The sequence below is a fragment of the Ranitomeya imitator genome, chromosome 2 (genome assembly GCF_032444005.1).
Source record: "Ranitomeya imitator isolate aRanImi1 chromosome 2, aRanImi1.pri, whole genome shotgun sequence".
Classification (NCBI taxonomy): Eukaryota; Metazoa; Chordata; class Amphibia; order Anura; family Dendrobatidae; genus Ranitomeya; species Ranitomeya imitator.
The window spans coordinates 553,366,066-553,387,472 of NC_091283.1; the positions used below are offsets into that span (position 1 = coordinate 553,366,066).

Here is a 21,407-nt window from a genome sequence, read left to right on the forward strand (position 1 = left end):
GGAGACTGGTGGAAAAACACTAATAGGAAATTTGAGAAAAAATGTGCAGCAGGCTGCACTAAGAGCAAAAAAGAACAACTGTGTGAGGCAGTGTGAACCCCCCCTGAGCTGAATACAACCGGGTATATGGCTGCACACAGACTACAGAGTGAGCTGCACACACACACACACAGAGACCTTGCAGAACGCTGTTAAAACAGCGCTGCAAGGCAAGAGCAAGGTGAACAGTGAAGAACACACAGCGTTTTGCTAAATTAGCCTTTGGAAAGGAAAATAAAGCAATTAGCTAGCTCAACTGGCCCTCAGTTAGAACACAGCGTCCTGTCCCTAACTGAAATCACAGCAGAGTGAGCGCAAAATGGCGGCAGCGCTTTTTTATAGTGCAGAGTGACATCATTTCAGCAGCCAATCCAAGCCTTGCCAGTACTTACATGCCCACCATGCTAAACAGGATGTGCCCACACTTTCATTCATTCCTCATTGGCTGCTGCGTTCAATTTGAATTCTGGGAACTTCCGATTCCGGTATCCGATACGCGGGAAGTATCGGAATTCAGTATCGGAATTCCGATACCGCAAGTATCGGCCGATACCCGATACTTGCGGTATCGGAATGCTCAACACTAGTCGCTGTGCATTGTGCTTCATTATTGGTGGAATTTCGCGGCGGTTTGGTCTCATTGTACCAACAAGTGTTAGTTGTTTCTGAAGCAAAAAATTGGCCAGTTCTAAATTAGTAAAATAATTATCCATAGTGATATTTTTTCCAGAATGGAAAATTGGTAAAGCTAGTGTTTTCACTATGTTGGAACATAGATCTTTCTGGACTGGAGCGTCAGCTTCTTTTCCACAGTAAATCATGCCATTCATCCCATAATAAGTTGCTGAATCGCACATCCAGAAAATTTTTATGCCTTATTTAGCTGGCTTACTGGGCATATATTGGATAAATTTGCAACGTCCCCTAAAGGCAAGAAGTTGTTCGTCCACTGTCACATATTCGCTAGAATTGTAAAGTTTGTAACAGTTCTTGATAAAAAGATTCCATATATAGCTAATAGGCGCTAATTTATCGGTTGCCAACCTCACAGGCCGAGTTCTCTTTTCATCAAAACGAATGCATCTCTGAATAGCCTCAAATCTATCTACGGACATAGTGGCTTTGTAATGTGGATCTGCAAATGGGTTCAGAAATAACTCTCTGATTGGCACATCATATGATTTAGTCGACCCTGCCAGAAGAGTAAGGCCAATATAGGCATATAGTTCCTCTTTAGTTAAATTTTTCCAAGTTTTTTTTTTTCCGAAGCAATACGTTTACCTTCCACATTCGTACACAAAACTACCTCATCTGCAATATCATCTGAAACAAATTTACTGAAAACATCTTTTTTGGACATGAATTGGGAAATTCCGACAGCTCCTTGAGGAACTCTAATAATGTTATGTGATGGGGTGCGTGCATGAGCCACAGCAGTACTGTTCCAAAAAACATTTGTTTTAGATGTTCTACTTGCACATTCTGCTGGATCCATTACTTCCTCATCATCTGAGGAATCGCTGGACGATGAAGTTGATACATTAGCTGGTGGAATATAGTCTTCATCCGACAAAGAAATGTCATTGTCTTCATCACTATTGAAAATAATCGCCTCAATTTCTAGGACAGTCAATCCCCTTGATGTAGACTGTGCCATTGTAATCTTAGATGTGAGTAAACTAAAATGAAAAGTAAAAAATAAAGATTACAATCAGGCTTGTGCACTATACACTGTGTGTGCTAAGACTTTGTTAGTGTTTGTGTGCTTAGGGTAAAGTACAGCCCCCCTACTCTTACCTTCAACAGATCACTTTCTTGTAAGTGCAGTAGAAGCCTCTGGTTTTGGAGCTCAGAAAGGTTCTTTGTTACAGACCAAAGAAAGCGGACTTCTTCCTCCAAAGTCTCTCCAGCAACTAGGATTTAGGACTAAAGGACCTGTACTGACATCATAATCACGTTACTTTGTGAGGGGAAATTCCTTCCAGGATCACATTACCATGTCAGGCAGAATCCACACTCTTCCCAGCAACAGCCATCGACCAATAGTCATAAAGACTGAGTCATAAGTTCTTCCCCAACAACAGTACAGACAAAAAGACTGAGGAGTACATGTAAACCAAAGCAGGCCTCAAAGGCCCCAGGTACGTGAATCTGGGGTAGTCACAACAAAAGCGTTGCTATACGAGATGCCTATAACATAAAAATATATGAACAACTGGATATTACTAACAACTATATACCTGAGGATTACCTTGAGTTTCAAAATTCTAACTAATGTAGTTTTACAGATAATAGAAAACAAGTAACCTAGCAGGCCTGCGAGGCCCCAGGTACGCATTCTAGGGTTAATCACAGGTAAATACAAATATTAGATATAGATCATGGAGAGAAGACATGCAGATTGGTTCACAAATAAAGGTCACTATAACACAATGGAGCTGTCCAGTGGGCAAGTCAATAAATATACAAAGTAGCGATCAGAAGTACCATCTAAATTAGAAGGTGCATGTACGCAAGGATTCGAAAGGAGCAGCAAACTGGTGTAAAGAGCAATTGCACAAATACTAAAAAATTAAACTGTAAAAATGAGAATGGGCTAACGTAAAAAAATAATAAATTGACCATGTGCTGTGTGCATGTAAAAGGTTACACACTGTGGTTAAAGGGCAAATGCAAATACTTGGGTAACGTAAGACCCAAAGATGTTTACATCAGTAAATATAGAAAAGTTGCTGGTAATCCTAAAACAAGCACAAGTATAAGAACTCTATAGAGAGGTTTGAGGCAGAATACCTGTGTCACAACGGACCCCTGCAGAATTGCAGTTTAGCATGCTGCAGGTTCGCACATTGATCGGCTCCATTCATTTGGGAGTAAGCCTCTCGTGGCTAACCGATGTAGTTTTCATGTGGATTCCAGATCAATGAGTGACATTGAATTTTTTTTTTTACTATGTGGATTTCAAATCTGTGGCAGAAGCAATCACTGTCGTATATAATGTTGCAGGAACTCCCATAGAAAACAATAGGGAGGTGGTTTATAAGCACTTTTCACGTGGATTTCGTTGCTGAATGCATGTTATCGGTTTGCCCTTGATTTATGCATTGTGATCATACCCGAAGAGTTTGAGAACGTTTCATTGACAACTCCTGTGATAATAGCTGTGGCACAGATTTTATCACAAGCTACAAATTCCCGGAGGTCCACATAAAGTCACTTGATTGAGGGATATTTATCTTTAGCATATAAAAAATACATTGTAAAAACTATATTTGCATGATTTCCATTTCAGTGGAGGAAGTGATGGTGAATTTACAGCTGCAAGGAGACCGAGAGACGGTGGGTGACCTTTCGGTGTGTCTGAATGGGCTGCAGGTTAATCCCGAGCTGATGGCCAACGGAGATGTCACTTGTGTATCGGGTAAGGTGTAAGCATAGCGAGAACTAATTAATGAATGGAGTTCTTCTTTATGTATATCTTCACCCCCCCTAAAGTCAGCCTCCTTTTGCAACAATTACAGCTGCAAATTGCTTTGAATAAGTCCCTATGAGCTTTCCACATCTTGCCACTGGGATTTTTGCTCGTTTCTCAAGGCAAAACTGCTCCAGCTCCTTCAAGTTAGATGGTTTCCTCTGGTGAACAGCAATCCTCAAGTCTGACCACAGATTATCAATTGGATTGGACTTTGACTAAACAGTATGCTTTGGGTTATTGTCTTGATGGAAAGTAAACCTCTGTCCAGCTTTCAAGTCACTAACAGACTGAAAAAGGTTTTGCTCAATAATATTCCTGAATTGGACACCATCCATCTTCTCCTTGATTTGGACCATTTTCCCTGTCACTGCTGCTGAAAAACATCCCCACAGCATAATGCTGCCACCATGTTTCACTCTGAGGATGGTGTTCTTGTGTTAATGAGCTGTGTTGATTTCTTGCCATAGTCTTTATCTTTTGTGGCCAAAAAGTTCAATTTTGGTCTCTGCTGACCACAGTACCTTCCTTCATACATTTGGGGAGTCTCCCACATGTCTTTTGGCAAACTCAAAATGACCCATACTATTTTTGTGTGTAAGTAAAGGCTTTTTTTCTGCCCACTCCTTCCATAAAGGCCACCTGTATGGAGTGTACAGCTTATTGTGGTCATATGAACATATACTCTAGCCTCAGTTTGGGAACTCTGCAGCTCCTTCTGGATTACTACTGGTCTCTGTGCTGCCTCTCTGATTAATGCCCTCCTTGCTCGGGCTGAGAGTTCTTTCCATTCGATGATAATCGATTTGATGTTTCTTCATAACCCAACCCCGACTTGTCCTTCTCAACAATTTTGTCCTTGACTTGTTTGGACATCTCCTTTGTCTTAATGGTGTTTGGGTAGTGGTGCCTCTTGCTTAATGGTGTTGCAGCCCCTGTGGCCTTTCAGAAAAGGTGTGTATATGCTGACAGACCATATGACACTTAGATTGCACACAGGTGGACTTCCCTTCACTAAGCATGTGACTTATGAAGGTAATTGCTTAAACACGAAATTGTTAGGTGCTTCATAGCAAAAGAGGTGAATACATATACACCTGCCAATTTTTAGTTATTTGATTTCATTCATTTAATTTGTCTACATTTTTCTCACTTCACCAACTTAGACTATTTAATGTTGTTGCATCACACACAAATCGGATTCCAAAAATATTTAAACACAGGTTGTAATGTAACAAAATACCGTAGGTAAAACCAAAGGGGATGAATACTTTGGCAAGCCACTGTAAATGACCAGTCATGCTGGTACCGCTGACGTGTCCTCTCTTAACACAACAATTTGCAGAGTGTACTCTTCCCCTTTAGATTGGCATACGTTGGCACAGGTAACTCCATTTTTAATAAGGTTTTAGTGATCATACAGGGAAATTTTAGATAATTTCTTTATTCTATTCCTGTGTAGCTTCTGATAACTCGAGAGTACAGATGGATTCCACTGTTGCCGGGTAAGTGCCATACTACATTTATAATGGTACAATAATGGCTGGTGTATTTATGCATGACCGATATATCATACTGTAGGGCTATGTTCACACGTTGTATTTTTGCTGCATTTTTTTCTAGAGGCAAACCCTGCTTTCTTCTAGTAAAGAAGCTGCTTTAGAAAAGCACATTTTGCTACGTTTTTGTGCTGCATTTTTTTGCTGCCACAGCTTAGTGCCTGTTCCTGAGTTTTCTGCATCAAAAACGCAGCAGAACCTGATGCCAGCAATTTTTGCTGCTTTTTTGCGCTTACTCGTTGCTTTGGATTGTGAAAAAAAATCCTGAAAGTGACATGCTGCAATTTTCAAAAACGCAGCAGATTTCCAATTCAGCCAGTAAAAAACCAATGTGTGTGCATGAGATTTCTGAAATCCCATACCTTTTGCTGGTTCTTTAAAAAGTAGCTTTTAATTTGCATAAAAAAGCAGCAAAAATGCATTGTGTGAACATTGCCTATAGGGTAAAAGTGACATTTCCTGATGGAGAGTTCTCATTGACTTTTCCTTGAGTACCCCAGACAAGCAGAGATGACCATTTTGATTGACAGTGGTTGAATTTGGATTGTATGTGTACAAAACCTGGTATTCCGTTTTGAAAGTGACATTCTTGGTTGTGACAAAATGCTACCACATATCCTTGTTGGAGTATAGAAACCTCTGCAGCTTAAGGTACATAGTAACATAGTTAGTAAGGCCGAAAAAAGACATTTGTCCATCCAGTTCAGCCTATATTCCATTATAATAAATACCCAGATCTACGTCCTTCTACAGAACCTAATAATTGTATGATACAATATTGTTCTGCTCCAGGAAGACATCCAGGCCTCTCTTGAACCCCTCGACTGAGTTCGCCATCACCACCTCCTCAGGCAAGCAATTCCAGATTCTCACTGCCCTAACAGTAAAGAATCCTCTTCTATGTTGGTGGAAAAACCTTCTCTCCTCCAGACGCAAAGAATGCCCCCTTGTGCCCGTCACCTTCCTTGGTATAAACAGATCCTCAGCGAGATATTTGTATTGTCCCCTTATATACTTATAAATGTACCGTCACATTTAGCGACGCTGCAGCGATCCAGACAACGATGTCGATCGCTGCAGCGTCGCTGTTTGGTCGTTGGAGAGCTGTCACACAGACCGCTCTCCAGCAACCAACGATCCCGAAGTCCCCTGGTAACCAGGGTAAACATCGGGTTACTAAGCGCAGGGCCGCGCTTAGTAACCCGATGTTTACCCTGGTTACCAGCGTAAACGTAAAAAAAAAAAAACACTACATACTTACCTTCCGGTGTCTGTCCCCCGGTGCTGTGCTTCTCTACACGGACTGTGAGCGCCAGCCGGAAAGCACAGCGGTGACGTCACCGCTGTGCTCTGCTTTCCGGCTGGCCGGCGCTCACAGTGCAGAGAAGCAGAGCGCCGTAGGACAGACAGCGGAAGGTAAGTATGTAGTGTTTTTTTTTTTTTTTACGTTTACGCTGGTAACCAGGGTAAACATCGGGTTACTAAGCGCGGCCCTGCGCTTAGTAACCCGATGTTTACCCTGGTTACCAGTGAAGACATTGCTGAATCGGCGTCACACACGCCGATTCAGCGATGTCTGCAGGAGGTCCAGCGACGAAATAAAGTTCTGGACTTTCTGCTCCGACCAACGATGGCACAGCAGGATCCAGATCGCTGCTGCGTGTCAAACACAACGATATCGCTATCCAGGACGCTGCAACATCACGGATCGCTAGCGATATCGTTGAGTGTGAAGGTACCTTTATACTGGAGGGACCATAGGAAACTTAGTTTACCTAGCTCCATCTGCAGCTTGTTTATTAACGTGTATGTAGTTCCTCTGCTGTGATGTTTAGTACTCCTGTAACCTTTAGGCTGTGTGCACACGTTGCTGATTTTTCGGGTTTTTTTCGCTATAAAAACGCAAAAAAAACATACATTATGCATCCCATCATTTAGAATGAATTCCGCAATTTTTGTGCACATGCGTTTTTTTCCGCGAAAAAAACGCATCGCGGTAAAAAATGCAGCATGTTCATTAATTTTTCCGGATTTCCCACTATAGGGGGGAGGGTGCCCTATCCGGTTTAATAAGTGGGATTTCTTGCCTTATAAATGGGGTTGGGACCATCAGTTGTGTTGTGCAGAAGTCTGGTGGATACACAGCTGATAGTCCTACTGAATAGACTGTTAGCTGCTTTTTTCTTGCTATAATACAAATTCTAAGTAAAGAAAAACAAGTGGCCATAATTACTTTAAGAAATGAAGGTCAGTCAGTCCGAAAAATTGGGAAAACTTTGAAAGTGTCCCCAAGTGCAGTTGCAAAAACCATCAAGCGCTACAAAGAAACTGGCTCACGTGAGGACCGCACCAGGAAAGGAAGACCAAGAGTCACCTCTGCTTCTGAGAATAAGTTTATCCGAGTCACCAGCCTCAGAAATCGCAGGTTAACTTCAGCTCAGATTAGAGACCAGGTCAATGCCACACACCGTTCTAGCAGCAGACACATCTTTACAACAACTGTTAAGAAAAGACTTTGTGCAGCAGGCCTTCATGGTAAATTAGCTGCTAGGAAACCACTGCTAAGGACAGGCAACAAGCAGAAGAGACTTGTTTGGGCTAGCGAACACAAGGAATGGACATTAGACCAGTGGAAATCTGTGCTTTGGTCTGATGAGTCCAAATTTGAGATCTTTGGTTCCAACCACCGTGTCTTTGTGCGACGCAGAAAAGGTGAACAGATGGACTCTACATACCTGGTTCCCACCATGAAGCATGGAGGAGGAGGTGTGCTGGTGTGGGGGTTCTTTGCTGGTGACACTGTTGGGGATTTATTCAAAATTGAAGACATACTGAACCAGCATGGCTACCACAGCATCTTGCAGCGGCATGCTATTCCATCCGGTTTGCGTTTAGTTGGACCATCATTTATTTTTCAACAGGACAGTGACCCCAAACACACCTCCAGGCTGTGTAAGGGCTATTTGACCAGAAGGGAGAGTGATGGGGTGCTACGCCAGATTACCTGGCCTCCACAGTCACCAGACCTGAACCCAATCGAGATGGTTGGGGTGAGCTGGACCGCAGAGTGAAGGCAAAAGGGCCAACAAGTGCTAAGCATCTCTGGGAACTCCTTCAAGATTGTTGGAAGACCATTCTAGAGAATACCAAGAGTGTGCAAAGCCGTCATCAAAGCAAAAGGTGGCTACTTTGAAGAACCTAGAATATTATATAGATATATCAAAAAAAATTCTGAAACTTGTTTGGAAATTTTTTTTTTGCTTCTGTCCCCATTTTCAGATATCTGTAATGTTTTTATTTTTCGGTATATGGTGTTGTGTGAAAGCTTACATTTTGTTCCATGAACTGATATTTTTGACATCTTTTGGGGCAGATAGGATTTTTGGTCTGCTCTTATTTCATTTTATTCCAAAAACTCTAATTCTGATGTTTTGACTTCTCCTTTTTTTTTTTTTTTTATTGTTGCGCTGTCTACCGATTTGGATTTATTTTATATTTTTAGACATCAGTCATTTCCGAACGCAGCGATGCCAAATGTGTGTTTGTTTTTTTTTAATGGTTTTATTTTCAATGGAGCAAAAGGAAGGTGATTTACATTTTTTTTTCACTGTATTTATTAGTCACCTTAGGGGACTTGAAGCGGTACTCATCCAATCTCTTGTGCTATAAATAAGTGTTGATGCACTGCTATGTATGGCAGAAATCACGTTCTCCTGTGAACACCAGCCATGGACCGGCGTTCACAGGAGGATTGCAATGACAGGCATGGGGGTTAGCAGCAGACCCCGGGCTGTACAGACAACAAATTGGTGCCCTGCTATCATGTTACCAGTGCATCAATGGAAGCATGGAATGTCACGATTCCCTGCCGGCTCGTATTAAATCCCACTCTGAGATAGACAGCATGATTTAACAGGTTAACAGCTGCAGGCTGGTGCAAGCTCGGCATGCGAGCCCGCATCAAAGGCAGGGACACGACATATGACTTACATGTACGTCATATATCGTGAACAGGTTAAAGGGACTCTGTCAGCACAGAATGACTGTTCAAACCAAGTACATGTGTCCGTACATCATGGCATGGCCAAGCAATTAAGTGCACCTTCCCACCTGCTTGGTTTCCAACTAAGCCTCCTCCCCACCCCGCCACCTTATCTGATTATGAAGCCAAAGCTGTCAATTTAAAGAATGGGTGGTGATGGAGATAGAGAGTAAACAAGCAGGTGGGAAGATGTGTATAAATGTTTGGTCCCGCGATGATGCACAGAGCGCCTGTACTTGGTTTGAACAGTCATTCTGTGTTGACAGTCCCTTTAAATATGAGTGCTGATGTTTGTACTAAAAGCTGAAATAAGGAGTTCCAGCTGTTTAACTCAAACTGTTCTTAAAGGGAGTCTGTCAGCACATAATGTGACTGTTCAAACCAAGCTTTGGCGCTCGCTGCACCTTTGGTGTGGCCATTGAGTTCAGTGCACCTTCTCTTCGACTTGTTTTGTAAACATCTCTGCCATCTTCTGGCTCCTGAAAAGCCAAAGCTGTCAATCAAGGAACAGGAGGACGGAGGTGTATTAAAAAAGTCAGTAATATACATTGAACTGCTTGACCTTGCTCCATGTGCTTGGTTTGAAATGTCATTTGTACTGACAGACTCCTATTAAACCTATCGGGGGCGTTTCAGGTGTGTTTTAGAATGGCAATGGTTTTTAACTGCGTGATGCTTATGTTTTCATGGCACATAAGCTGTCTGACAATGGCATGCTCTCCTCTCCGAATTAAGTCAGCCAAATCAAGTGCTCAGGAGTAAGTGAGCTTTTTGTTGAATGGGCATTCAGCCAACAAATATCTCGTATATATGGGTGCCTACATGCATCTACACCAGTTACCTTGCTGGGTAATACAAGTCTAGTCCTCCACCACTGTATAATAGCCATGTTTCCCTTTCTGCTGGTTGCACTCCTTTCTGTCATGGATGTGGTAATACCTTGCTGATCTCCCTTTGTTCCTCATCCCATCCACAGTAGTCATTTAGTTAATTGTCAAGTATTTCTGGACTTTAATGAAAATAATGCCAAACTGATTTCACACATGGAAAGAAAGCCGTGACTGTTATCCGGAGTCCTGAATAGAGGAACCGCCGTAGTAACATAGGAAGAAGGATGGTTTCTGGTTCTAGAGCCACATGGGAAATTGGATCTTTTTGTATAGAGTTTCAGATCTTCACCTTAACGTTTTTTGGAGCAGAACTAAATTCTTTCTATTAGAGTATTCTATTGTATTCACCTTATTAATATCGGCACACTAAAGGTGAAGTTTATAGTATATGATAGACCCTGTCTTGTGTGTTGGGAAATCTCTGGTGGAGTGAATCCTATTGACTACCGAGTAACTAGTGAATAATGATCTTGAGATTTTAGTGGCTGAAGCAATGGACCTCTTCTATACAGCAGACATGGAAAAGCGACACTAGTGCCACAGTCTTGAGATCCCGTAATGAAATTCTGTGTAGCTTAATTTGAGCTTCGCTTCTGCGGTGAATGTTGTTGGTATTTGTAGCAATTGTTGCTGTGTGATAGCTCTTCATCCAAGATTGTTTTTCAGTGCTGACAGTACAGATGGCACATGTCCTAGTGAAAATCGCAGACCTAGTGGCACCAATTCACCATCCTTATCCAATGGAGGGTTCAAGCCCAACAGACCACCTAGACCATCGCGGCCACCACCACCTACCCCTCAGAGATCATCTGTCTCAGGTAGGATGACAAAACTTCTGTTTCAACTGTGATTTAAATCCTTCAAAAAAATCCCTATTGCTATAAAAGGCTGAATTCTGCTGGGCAGTGCCTGAAATGTGCTTGTACCCATGGAACCTGGTTGACAATAGCTATAGCCTCCATTACAACTACTATAAGGGTCTACCCCTTGCTTTCTTTAACTCCCTATCCGTGGAGTAATAAAGGATGGATCACTGCACAATTAGACAGATTTAATGGGAATTTGTCAGCATAGAACGACTGTTAATCCAAGTACAGTTGTGGTCAATCATTTAAGTGCACCTTCCCACCTGCTTGCTTTCTGTTCATCTCAAACCCCCCTTCTTTGATAGCACTGGTGTTATAGAACCGGAAAAGGGCATAGACAAGTGGGATTCCACATTTAAGTGTTTGGCCATTACCGTACAACAGGTAGCCCGAAATTCAGACTAGCTCCCTCATTACAAACTGCTTTGCTTTACTCTGAAAATCTGCGCGACTGATGAATGACTTGTGAATGAGTGGCTTGTGAAAAGGCTTGAATTAAAGGCCCTGTAAGTGATCTACTTTTACTATAACTGGAGTGGATATGTTGGGTGGAAAAGTGGGTCAGGAGTAGAGTTGAGCGAATTTGTTCGAGTCCACACACATTCGGCAAGCTATAGCGCTTACAGAATAAGCTGCAGAGGGAACCCGGATACATGGCGCGCGCCATCTGATCGGCGCCGCAGCTGCATGTGTCACGGCTGTGTGACAGCACATGCATGGACAGTCTGTGTGCTGGTCTCTCTATGCGTGTGCTGTGACTGTGCTACATGCAGCAGTGACACTGAGCAGCTGGCGCGCGCCATGTATCCGGGTTCCCTCTGCAGCTTATTCTGTAAGTGCTATAGCTTGCCGAATAAGCAGGGACCTGAACAAATTTGCTCAACTCTGAGCAAGCAAGTAGCTGGGTTAATGTAGTAATAGGGCGTGCAAGGGGCTCTAAATGGGTCTTTTCTCTACTTCCAAGCAAACTTGATAAATTGGATGGGAATGCAATACTAGTCCTGCTTCATAAAATAATTTTATCAATTAAAAATCTAAATCTGGCTCTAGCCTTTAAAAACTACAAGGATCAATAAAATCTATGCAAGCTAAAAAAGCCAGCTAAAGTACAAAATTAACTACAGGTACCTAAAAAAACACAACAGATCCTTAATTTTTTTTTTTTTTTTGAGTTTACAGATTTTAGAAAGTGTGAAGAGTTGAGGTGTCAGATGACCATACGTACACACACACATTTTTCAATTTATGATAATGTTTGTGTAACTGGACAAACTTCTTTTATTTTTTACTTTTCTTGTATTTATAAGTACAGGTGAAATCTTACTAATGATTCTTTACTTTTCTTCTAGCTTCTCCCTTCAACAATTCAGAAACGGCAGCAATCCTAGCAGGCAGCGCCCCTGTGCCTGAGACAGATGTGACATCCGGTGCTCCTCCGGTTTCCAGACAAATACTTCCTGTCAACATTGATAGCCAGAGAATGGGAAATGTCAACCAAGGAGCCCTTCCTCCTGGGTATGACTATAGAACTGTCATTCACTGAAATTGTAGGCAAGTGCAAAGCTCAGAAGGGAAGTAGCGCCATATTACAGTGCTGATTTTGCTTCACTTGTTTCAGGATGCCATGTTACATTGGCAGAGCCCCTTAGGTGCCAGAACAGCAGAACCCCCCATAAGTGACCCCATTTTGAAAAAACTACACCTTTCAGTTAATTCATCTAGGGGTTCAGTGATTATATTGACACCAGAGATGTGTCACAGATTTTATACCATTGGGCAGTGAAGAAAATAATTTCATTTTTACCACCCAGATTGTGTTAGCCCCAGGTTTTACCTTTTCAAACTGGGAAATGTGGGTAAAAATGGCACTAAAATGTGGTCCACAATTTCTGCTGAATGTAGAAATACCCCATATGTGGCTGTACAGTACTGCTTATACATGCGGAGAGACTTGGGAGGGACAGAGCGCTATTTGCCTCTTGGAGCGCAGATTTTCCTAGAATAGTTTACGGAAGCCATATAAAGAGCCCCTAAGTGATAGAAAAGCAGATTTCCCCCTCAAGTGACCACATTTTGGAAATGATACCCCTTTGGTAATTTATCTACAGAGGTAGTGACGATTTTGACACCATAGATGTTTTCCAGAAACATGCTGCAGTGGATGTTGCTGAGTGAAAATTGCAAACTGCCGTTGTAGTGACCAGTACGCTGTAGTGACCAGTACGTTATGCGCAGCTCATGCTTCTGGAGATGCGCACCTGTAAATGAGGTGGGCTCTCCTTACTATAGAAATGCCAAACATGTGGGCGCTAAATGTAGTTTAGGCACAGTGGGGCTCAGCAGTGAGGGGGGCATTTGGATTTGGGAGTGGAGAATTCGATGAATTTCTTTTGGGGGTGAGGAGCCATTTCGCTTTTCCAGATCCTTTGTGCTACCAGTAACATGGAAGACCCCTATATTTCCGTTAACAGATGACAGATGTGAGTGGGGACTTGCTTTTTTCATGGATTGAGTTGAAGCTTTTATTGGGAACATTTTACATAACGTTTGGGATCATATTTATCCGGTGCTGTACGTTGAGCACTTACTTTGGGGTTTCCATCTAAATCTTAGTGACGTGATTCAGATGAAACCCCAGAGGGATCCATTCACTATAATGAGGCAGCAGAGTTACTCTCGTGTGGCCTCTGTTCAGTGGTGTCTTTCTTTTCAGAAGTGCACAAAACTGTGGCCGGACGGCACTTTTATACAATCCTAAAAAGACGGACACCACTGGATCACAGGTCAGACGGCGTCCACAGTATTGCATCACAATATTTAGACAGCTATAATTTTTCCATATATCTGCTGACAGTCGCGCTGGCTCATTTGTTGCAGGACGAGCTGACTTTTTTTATTGTTACCATTTTCAGCACATGACACTTTTTATCGCTTTCTATTCTGATTTTTGAGAGACAGAATGCACAAAAGCCAGCAATTCAGGAATTGCTTTTTGTTTGTTGTTTGTTATTTTTATACCGTTTTGTGTAGTAAAATTTTTAATGTTTTGTCGCTTTTACACAATAAAAACTATTTTTATAGAAAACATAATTTTGCATTGCTTTATTCTTAAGCTATAACTGTTTCCGCTGATGGAGCTTATGGCGGCTTATTTTTTGCGGGACATGATGACGTTTTCAGCGGTACCATTTTTATTTACATTTACTTTTTTATCACATTTTATAACACATTATGTTCGGCAGTATGATAAAGCATTGTTTTCTGCCTCAGATTTTTTTTTTTTACGGTGTTCACTGAAGGGGTTAACTAGTGGGATAGTTTTATAGAGCAGGTCGTTACAGATGCGGCAGTAACAAATATGTGCACTTTTATTATTTGGGGGTCTTTTACATAAATTTATTGGAAAAATTGGTGTTTTTTTTTTTTTTTTGGTTCTTTATTTGAGGATTTTTAATTTTTTTTTTTTTTTTTATTGTCCCAGGATGGGACATAACTGTATAGCATCAGATCACAGATGTGATGCTCTGCAATGCTTCTGCACTGCAGAGCATCAGAACAGCATCTGACAGGCAAGGAAGGAGGTGTCTCCGGTCCTGCTCTGAGCAAGCACTGATATGCAACCTTACTTGAAGGACCCCGCTGCCATCTTTTGGCCAGGGGTCTCCATGGAGACCATCAGGACAACGCGATCGCATCGCGTTGTCCTGCTGATGCAAGCATGCAAGGAATCCATTCCCTACATGATTTTCCTTTGTGTCGCTGTCACTACTGACAGCGGCATCAAAGGAGTTAAATGCCTGCGATTGGTGCTAGCACCGATCATGGGCGTTGCTGCGGGGTGTCACCTTTCACATAGAGCGGACTGCCGCACACGATCGCCGCAGCACCGTACATATACTGCTGTGCAGAGCAGTATATGTACGGCGCATTATGGAAAGGGGTTAAAGTTGTGTTTTTGTTTTTTGTTGCATATTTATTTTCCTCTCCTCCTCCCAAGAGCCATAAGTTTATTTTTTCATTGGCATAGCTATATTAAGGCTTGTTCCTTGCATCACAAGTTGTAGCTTTGAAGCTTTTTACCATATAATGTACTGCAAAACAGGAAAAAAATATCCAAATGCTTTGCAGTCCTTGTACAGTAAAAATAACTTGGCAATATGATTCTCCATGTCTTCAGTAGGCACCCAGATGTGATGCCATCAGGGTCCCATGATGGGAAAATGTGCTAGAGGCCTTCAGAACTAACATTCACCTTGTTGAACCCTTTTGAATGCTGCAGTTTGATTGAAACTGCATTTAAGGGGTTAAACTTTGCCGAATGGAGCTGGCTCCAATTGCTTTAGTTGCTCTTGGGTGTCTGCTATGTAATAAAACTAATCCTTTCTCTATCGCCTTTCATTGGGGGACACAGGAACCATGGGTGTATGCTGCTGCCACTAGGAGGCTGACACTATGCAAATAAAAAAGTTAGCTCCTCCTCTGCAGTATACACCCTACCGACAGGAAGTAGGATATTCAGTTTAGCTTAGTGTCAGTAGGAGGTGGACACGGGTCTTTCATTAGACCCATATCTACCTCAATGTACGTCATTTTCTTTTCAGGTTTTCCGGAGGGATACAGGGTGAACAGTCACACCTGTAGTCCCACAATACGGACTATGAGTACGGCGTGTACTGCCACCCTGTATCCTCATAGATCCCTCTCCAGGACCAAGATCCTAGCACACAAGCGTGCTCAGAAGTCCGGTCCTGGCTCCGTCCCCCACCCACTCGCCCACCAGAGCCTGTCGGTTGCGGAGACGAGGACGTCCATCAGCTCCTGGACGTCTCATTCCTCTTCAGGTTAGTACCGGCGTGGGAGGTTTGAGGTGAGTATTTTCCCCATACCATCCCAGATCATTCAAGGGTAAGTATACAGATGAAGAAAGGTGAGTATTTTCTCCCCTGTCTAGCAATCTAAGAGTGGGGCTCAGGGGTTGTTTTATGGGGAAGTCACTGTGTCCCACAGTTTGGGGTCCAGGGCTCTTACCTCACCCTGGATCTCTCTTCAGCTTCCCTTGTGCGGCACATGGGTCCACCAGAGAAGGGGTTCATTGCGGCGGTAGCGCCGGGGCCTTGTAAGGTTTCCACGGCGTCTCTCCCCCACAGCGGTCACCAGGCTCTAATCCAGGCCCGGCTTCGGTCGGGGCCTGGACCTTTTCCGCCTGCCACCGGGGGCTAATTTAGGCCCCGGCTTCTGTCGGGGCCTAGTGCGGCGTTTCGGCCCCGCCCCCATCCTCTTTCCGGCGGGTCTTTCTCCCGCGTTTTCCCCCTTCTCTCCGGCGCTTTGCCCCAGCCACTCCCTGGCCTAGGCACAGACCGCGCCGCAGTGACTCTAGCCCCCGCTCTCTCCGTCGGGTGGGCTAGCCTTGCGGGGCCTCCACGCCGCGGCTTCCATTCCCGACGGCCACCGGGAGCTAATTTAGGCCCCGGCTTTGGTCGGGGCCTAGTGCGGCGTTATGGCTCCGCCCCCGTCCTCTTTCCGGCGGGCTTTTCTCCCGCGTCTTCCCCTCTCTCCTCTCCGGCGCTTAGCCCCGCCCACTCCTCTTGGCCTCAGCACAGACTGCGGCCGGCGCCATCTTTGTACTCTCAATCATGCAGCTTCAGCGCCGGCTGCTTTCGGCGCTTCTTGGCTCATGCTGCGGACTTCAGAGTGCGGGGCCTTACACCACTCCCGGCGTGTGGACCCAGCGGTGATTTCTTACAGGACCTGCCTTCCCTGCCGACCTCCTCCTACAGCCGAAGCTATCCACAGGACATCTTCCGTGAGTAGCTCTGCACTGCAGACCAATACCCTTCCTCTGCTTTAGTCAGGCACCTTTTGTGCTCTCCTGTAAGGGCAGGTTCCCCTTAGGTCAGTCCTCTCCCACCTGTCAGGACTGCAGCGATCCCACATCGTTCTGGGCTCCCCCCCCCCTCTGCCCCGAGAGAGTGAGGACCCTATCCCAGTGTGGGCTTCCGCTCTGTCTCAATCTGTGGCGGATCTCACCAGGGTATCCCAGACCCCGGTGTCCGTTCTGGATAGATTGTCCTGGCAGACCTCCGCAGTAGCCAGCGGGTCACAAGTAGCCCCGTCTGAGCCTACCAGGATAGGCCTTAAAGAGGTCCAGACCGGAGCGCCATTGCGACTCCTCTTCCCGTTCCATCTCGCCTCACGGCCCATTTCAGCGGTCAGCTTCTTCCCGATCCTCTCCCGAGTCAGGCGAGGCGTTTTCGGACGCACCTTCAGAGGGACGTTTTGGAGCTGCATTCTGACCAAATCGCTAACATGAGGGATATGGTTCAGAGCCTCATTGGAGCAATCAACCAGACCCGTGGCATCAAAGATCCCTCTACGGAACGCGCGGATCAGGCGGTTTCGTTTAGACGGTCGAAGCCACCTTCCAAGGTCTTCGCTTCTCACCCTGAATTCGAGAAGGCCCTGACGAGAGAAAAAGAGAATCCGACCAGCCGCTTTCAGAGAGGAAAGCGCCTTGGCGTTTTTTATATCCCTTTTCTCTGGAGCTCACCGCTTATTGGACTCTGTCCTCCAACACGGTCCTCCCGCTATCTGGCGGAGCATCTCTGAAAGATTCTAACTATAGAGTCATAGAATCCTTTGCGAGCTCAGCTTTCGAATCGGCTGCGTCTATTTTTGCCCGGCCATTGCTTATACTTGGGTTTCATTATCCATATCCAAAGGTCACACAACTCCGTCGGAGCATTCTGGACGGGGCCCTCCTGGACAGCTGGCGGAGCTTGCCAACCAGTTTTCTCATGCGGGTGAATACTTGGTCTCCGCTTCCCTGGATGCCGCGTCTTTTGCGGCTCAGGTGTCCAGCAATGCCGTTGCCATCCGTCAGTCCGTTTGGCTCAAGGCCTGACAGGCGGATTTGTCTTCAAAAAGTCCCTTACCAGCCTGCCTTTTTCAGTGTTCACGTCGCTTTGGTTCTAAGTTGGGCCAAATCATTAGGACGCTACCGGGGGGCACAAGTCTACACCTCGTCGCCCCCTTCCTAGATGGCAATTTCGGTCCTTTCGGCCTTTACGTTGCTTCGTGGCGTCAAACTCCTTTTCCCCGCAGCAACAGAGGCCACAGGCACGTCAAGAGTAGAAGACTGTTTCCTTTAGACCACACGCCTTCCTGGCGCTCCCGCTACTCCCAGGGTAGTTCCTCCAGGGCTAGGACTGGAGGATCCACCTCGGCATGACTCACAGCAAGACGCCAGCCCACTTCCCAGGATGGGCGGTTTTCCCTTCTTCAGGGATGTCTGGATCCCCTCAGCAGAGGACGCATGGGTCAGGGAAGTTGTATCCTCGGGATACAAAATAGAGTTCGTTTCACAACTCAGGGATCGTTTCTTCGGATCCCGACCCCAAGAGTCCCCGTTCTAGTTCCGGGTCTTCTTCGCAGCCACCGCTTCTCTCCTCAAAGCCGGAGTAATAGTTCCCGTCCCAGAAAAAGAACGGTTCACTGGTTGCTATTCCAATCTTTTGTGGTACTGAAAGAAGAAAAGAATAAGAAAAAAAAAAAAAAAAAAGGGCAAGTTTCGTCCCATTCTGGATCTCAAATTGCTGAACTGGAGAGTTTGTCTGAGACTCTTAAGGATGGATTCCCATCGTTCAGTAATTGCTTCCATGGAGGTTCGAGAACTTTTGTGTTCCATAGAAATTCAGGACGCCTACCTTCATGTCTCGATTTTCCCGGGACATCACAGATTCCTGTGCTTTGTGGTGCTCCAGGACCATTTTCAGTTCTTCACCCTGCCGTTCGTTCTCGCAACCGCTTCCAGGGTTTGCACGAAGACCATGGCGGCGCTGATAGCCATCTTGATGGTCAGAGGCTTATTATTTTTTTCTGTACCTCGGCGACATCCTCTTCTACGCTCCGTCCCCCTTTTTCTCAGGCTCACCAGAGCCTGTCCATCGTCCTCTACACCCTAGTCCGCTTCGGGTGGCTTGTCAACATGAAGAAATCCTGTCTTGTTGCTTCCCAGCGCCTCGTTTTTCGGGGCATGCTCTTCGACACTCGTCAGACCAAAGTCTTCCTTCCCGAGGACAAGAGATCCATCCTTCGTCGGGATGTACCCTTGCTTTAGGGTCCTCGGCTTCCCTTCTTCTGATCGCCCATGAAGTTTCTGGGCAGGATGGTAGTGACGTTCGAAGCAATCCCCTTTGCCCAATTTCACTCTCAACCTCTTTAGCAGGCCATTCTGTCACAGTGGGACAGTGCTGTCTTGTCCCTGGATCGTCCTATCCGACTCTCTTCCCGAGTCAAGGGTCCCTCAGCTGGTGGCTGACGTCACCTCTCATCTCCCAGGGCATGTCCTTCCTTCCAGTTCTTTGGCAAGTGGTGACGACGGACGCCAGCCTGCTTGGCTGGGGCGCTGTGTTTCGCCATCTGACTGCTTGGGGTCGTTGGTCGGCGCAGGAGTCTCTTCCGCAGATCAACATCCTCGAGCTTCGGGCCATCTTTCTCTTCCCTCGTCACTAGGGAAGGATTCTCAGGGGTCTACAATGCCATGGAGGTGGCATATGTCAGTCATAAAGGGGGGACTCGGAGCTCCTTGGCCGAGGTATCCAAGATCCTCCTCTGGGCAGAGGCAATGGTTCTGGTGATATCCACGGTGCATATCCCCGGCACGGACAATTGGGCCGCCGACTTCTGCAGCTGCGAGGGTCTCGCGGCAGGGTTATGGTCCTTGCATCAGGAGGTCTTCCATCAGATTTGTCTTCGATGGGGGACTCCGGACGTGGACCTCTCTGCGTCCCGAAGGAACAGGAAGGTTCCTTTGGTTCGTCTCCAGATCTCGCGACCCTCCCGCGTGGGCGTCTACGCTTTGGCCTCCAGGGTCTGATCTGCCACCCGAATTATCGGTCGCTCAGTTTACGGCATGGCTGTGGACTCCACAGTTATAAGAGCGTCTGGCCTTTCGTCCCGGTCGAGTCACACTACAATCCAGGCTAGGAAGCCTTCGTTGTCTTCCAGGTTCTACTATCGTACCCGGAAGACTTTCGTTCATGCGAGCCCAACCGCTTTTCACCTATGTCCTTTTCCCTGCCTTCCATTTGGTTTTCCTTCAGGCAGGACTGGATTCGGGCTTCACTCTCAATTCCCTAAAGGGCCAGGTTCCTGCGCTCTTCTTCCCTTTAAGAAGACATTATCTTCTCAGCCACAGGTTAAGACCTTCCTTCAAGGAGTAGCCCACGCTGTCCCTCCGTACAGGGCCTCTGTGGATTCATGGGATTTAAAGGTTGTGTTGGTTGTTCTTAGGGGTTTCCCCTTTGAGCCTCTCAGGGAGTTTTTCCCTGTCAGTTCTATCTCGGAAGGTGGCTTTTCTCAGGTCCATCGCTTCGATCCGCCGCGTTTTTGAGTTGGCGGCCATTTCTTGCCGACCTCCTTTCTTGATTTTCCACAAGGACAAGGTGGTCCCAGGCCTCCGCCTTCCTTCATTTCACGAGGTGGTTTTCATCTTTCCACCTCAACGAGGACATCGTTCTACCTTCCTTTGTCCAGCTCCGAATCATCCTCTGGAGCGATAGTGGAACAGGCTGGACCTCGTCAGGGCAGTGAGTTTCTCCCTGGCTAGCACGGCCGCTTTCCGAAAGATGGATTCTCTGTTCGCCATCCTTGATGGCGTGCGTAGAGGCCTGCCGGCTTCCAAGGCGACTATTGCTCGCTCGATTAGAACGGCAATTTTGGGAGCTTACCGGGTCAAGAACAGTGCCCCCTCCTGAGATAAAGGCTCACTCTACCCGGGCAGTCGGCGCTTCCAGTGCGGTACGTCACAGGGCTTTCGCCGACAGCTTTGCAAAGCGGCAACCTGGTCTTCCATCCACATGTTTTCGCCGAACTACGGCAGACTCCAGCCTGGGCAGAAGGATCCTGCAGGCGGCAGTGGTGAGTCCTTGGACCTGATGGAAGTATGTTTTTCCCACCCCAGGGACTGCTTTGGGACGTCCCATGGTTCCTGTGTCCCCCAATGAAAGGCGATAGAGAAAACAGGATTTTTGGTTGCTTACCGTAAAATCTGTTTCTCGGAGCCTTCATTGGGGGACACAGCACCCTCCCAAGTTGAACAGCTCTGTTTACTGTATACTTTTGAGTTGTTTGAACACTCTTTGAGTGTTTGAAACTGTTAATCTATGGAGCGCCGTGGAATTTGTTGGCGCTATGTAGATAAAGTTTATTATTATTATATTATTATTATTCTTTCTCTTTTACACGTTACTTCTCCTACTGCTTTCTCACTAACTGAATATCCTACTTCCTGTCGGTAGGGTGTATACTGCAGAGGAGGAGCTAACTTTTTTATTTGCATAGTGTCAGCCTCCTAGTGGCAGCAGCATACACCCATGGTTCCTGTGTCCCCCAATGAAGGCTCCGAGAAACAGATTTTACGGTAAGCAACCAAAAATCCTGTTTTTGCAGTTTGATGCAGGCATGCATACAGCTTATACTGTAGATGCATGATCTCTGATGTCCCAGAGGTGAGGCGTCCTCGGATCCCAAAAAACTTGT

The 21,407-nt window shown here is 45.6% G+C and overlaps 2 protein-coding genes across 4 annotated transcripts in view; one reads left to right on the forward strand and one right to left on the reverse strand.

Moving 5' to 3' along the window:
- The window catches only part of LOC138664928 (uncharacterized), a 386,930-nt gene that overhangs the window by 280,130 nt on the left and 85,393 nt on the right, over positions 1 to 21,407 (reverse strand). The window lies entirely within an intron of this gene.
- The window catches only part of ITCH (itchy E3 ubiquitin protein ligase), a 159,670-nt gene that overhangs the window by 106,221 nt on the left and 32,042 nt on the right, over positions 1 to 21,407 (forward strand). The window contains exons 5-8 of the mRNA XM_069751972.1: positions 3,332 to 3,460; positions 4,974 to 5,016; positions 10,669 to 10,820; positions 12,218 to 12,383. Of these exons, the coding sequence (XP_069608073.1) occupies positions 3,332 to 3,460; positions 4,974 to 5,016; positions 10,669 to 10,820; positions 12,218 to 12,383 (490 nt within the window). The remainder of the gene's footprint in view (positions 1 to 3,331; positions 3,461 to 4,973; positions 5,017 to 10,668; positions 10,821 to 12,217; positions 12,384 to 21,407) is intronic.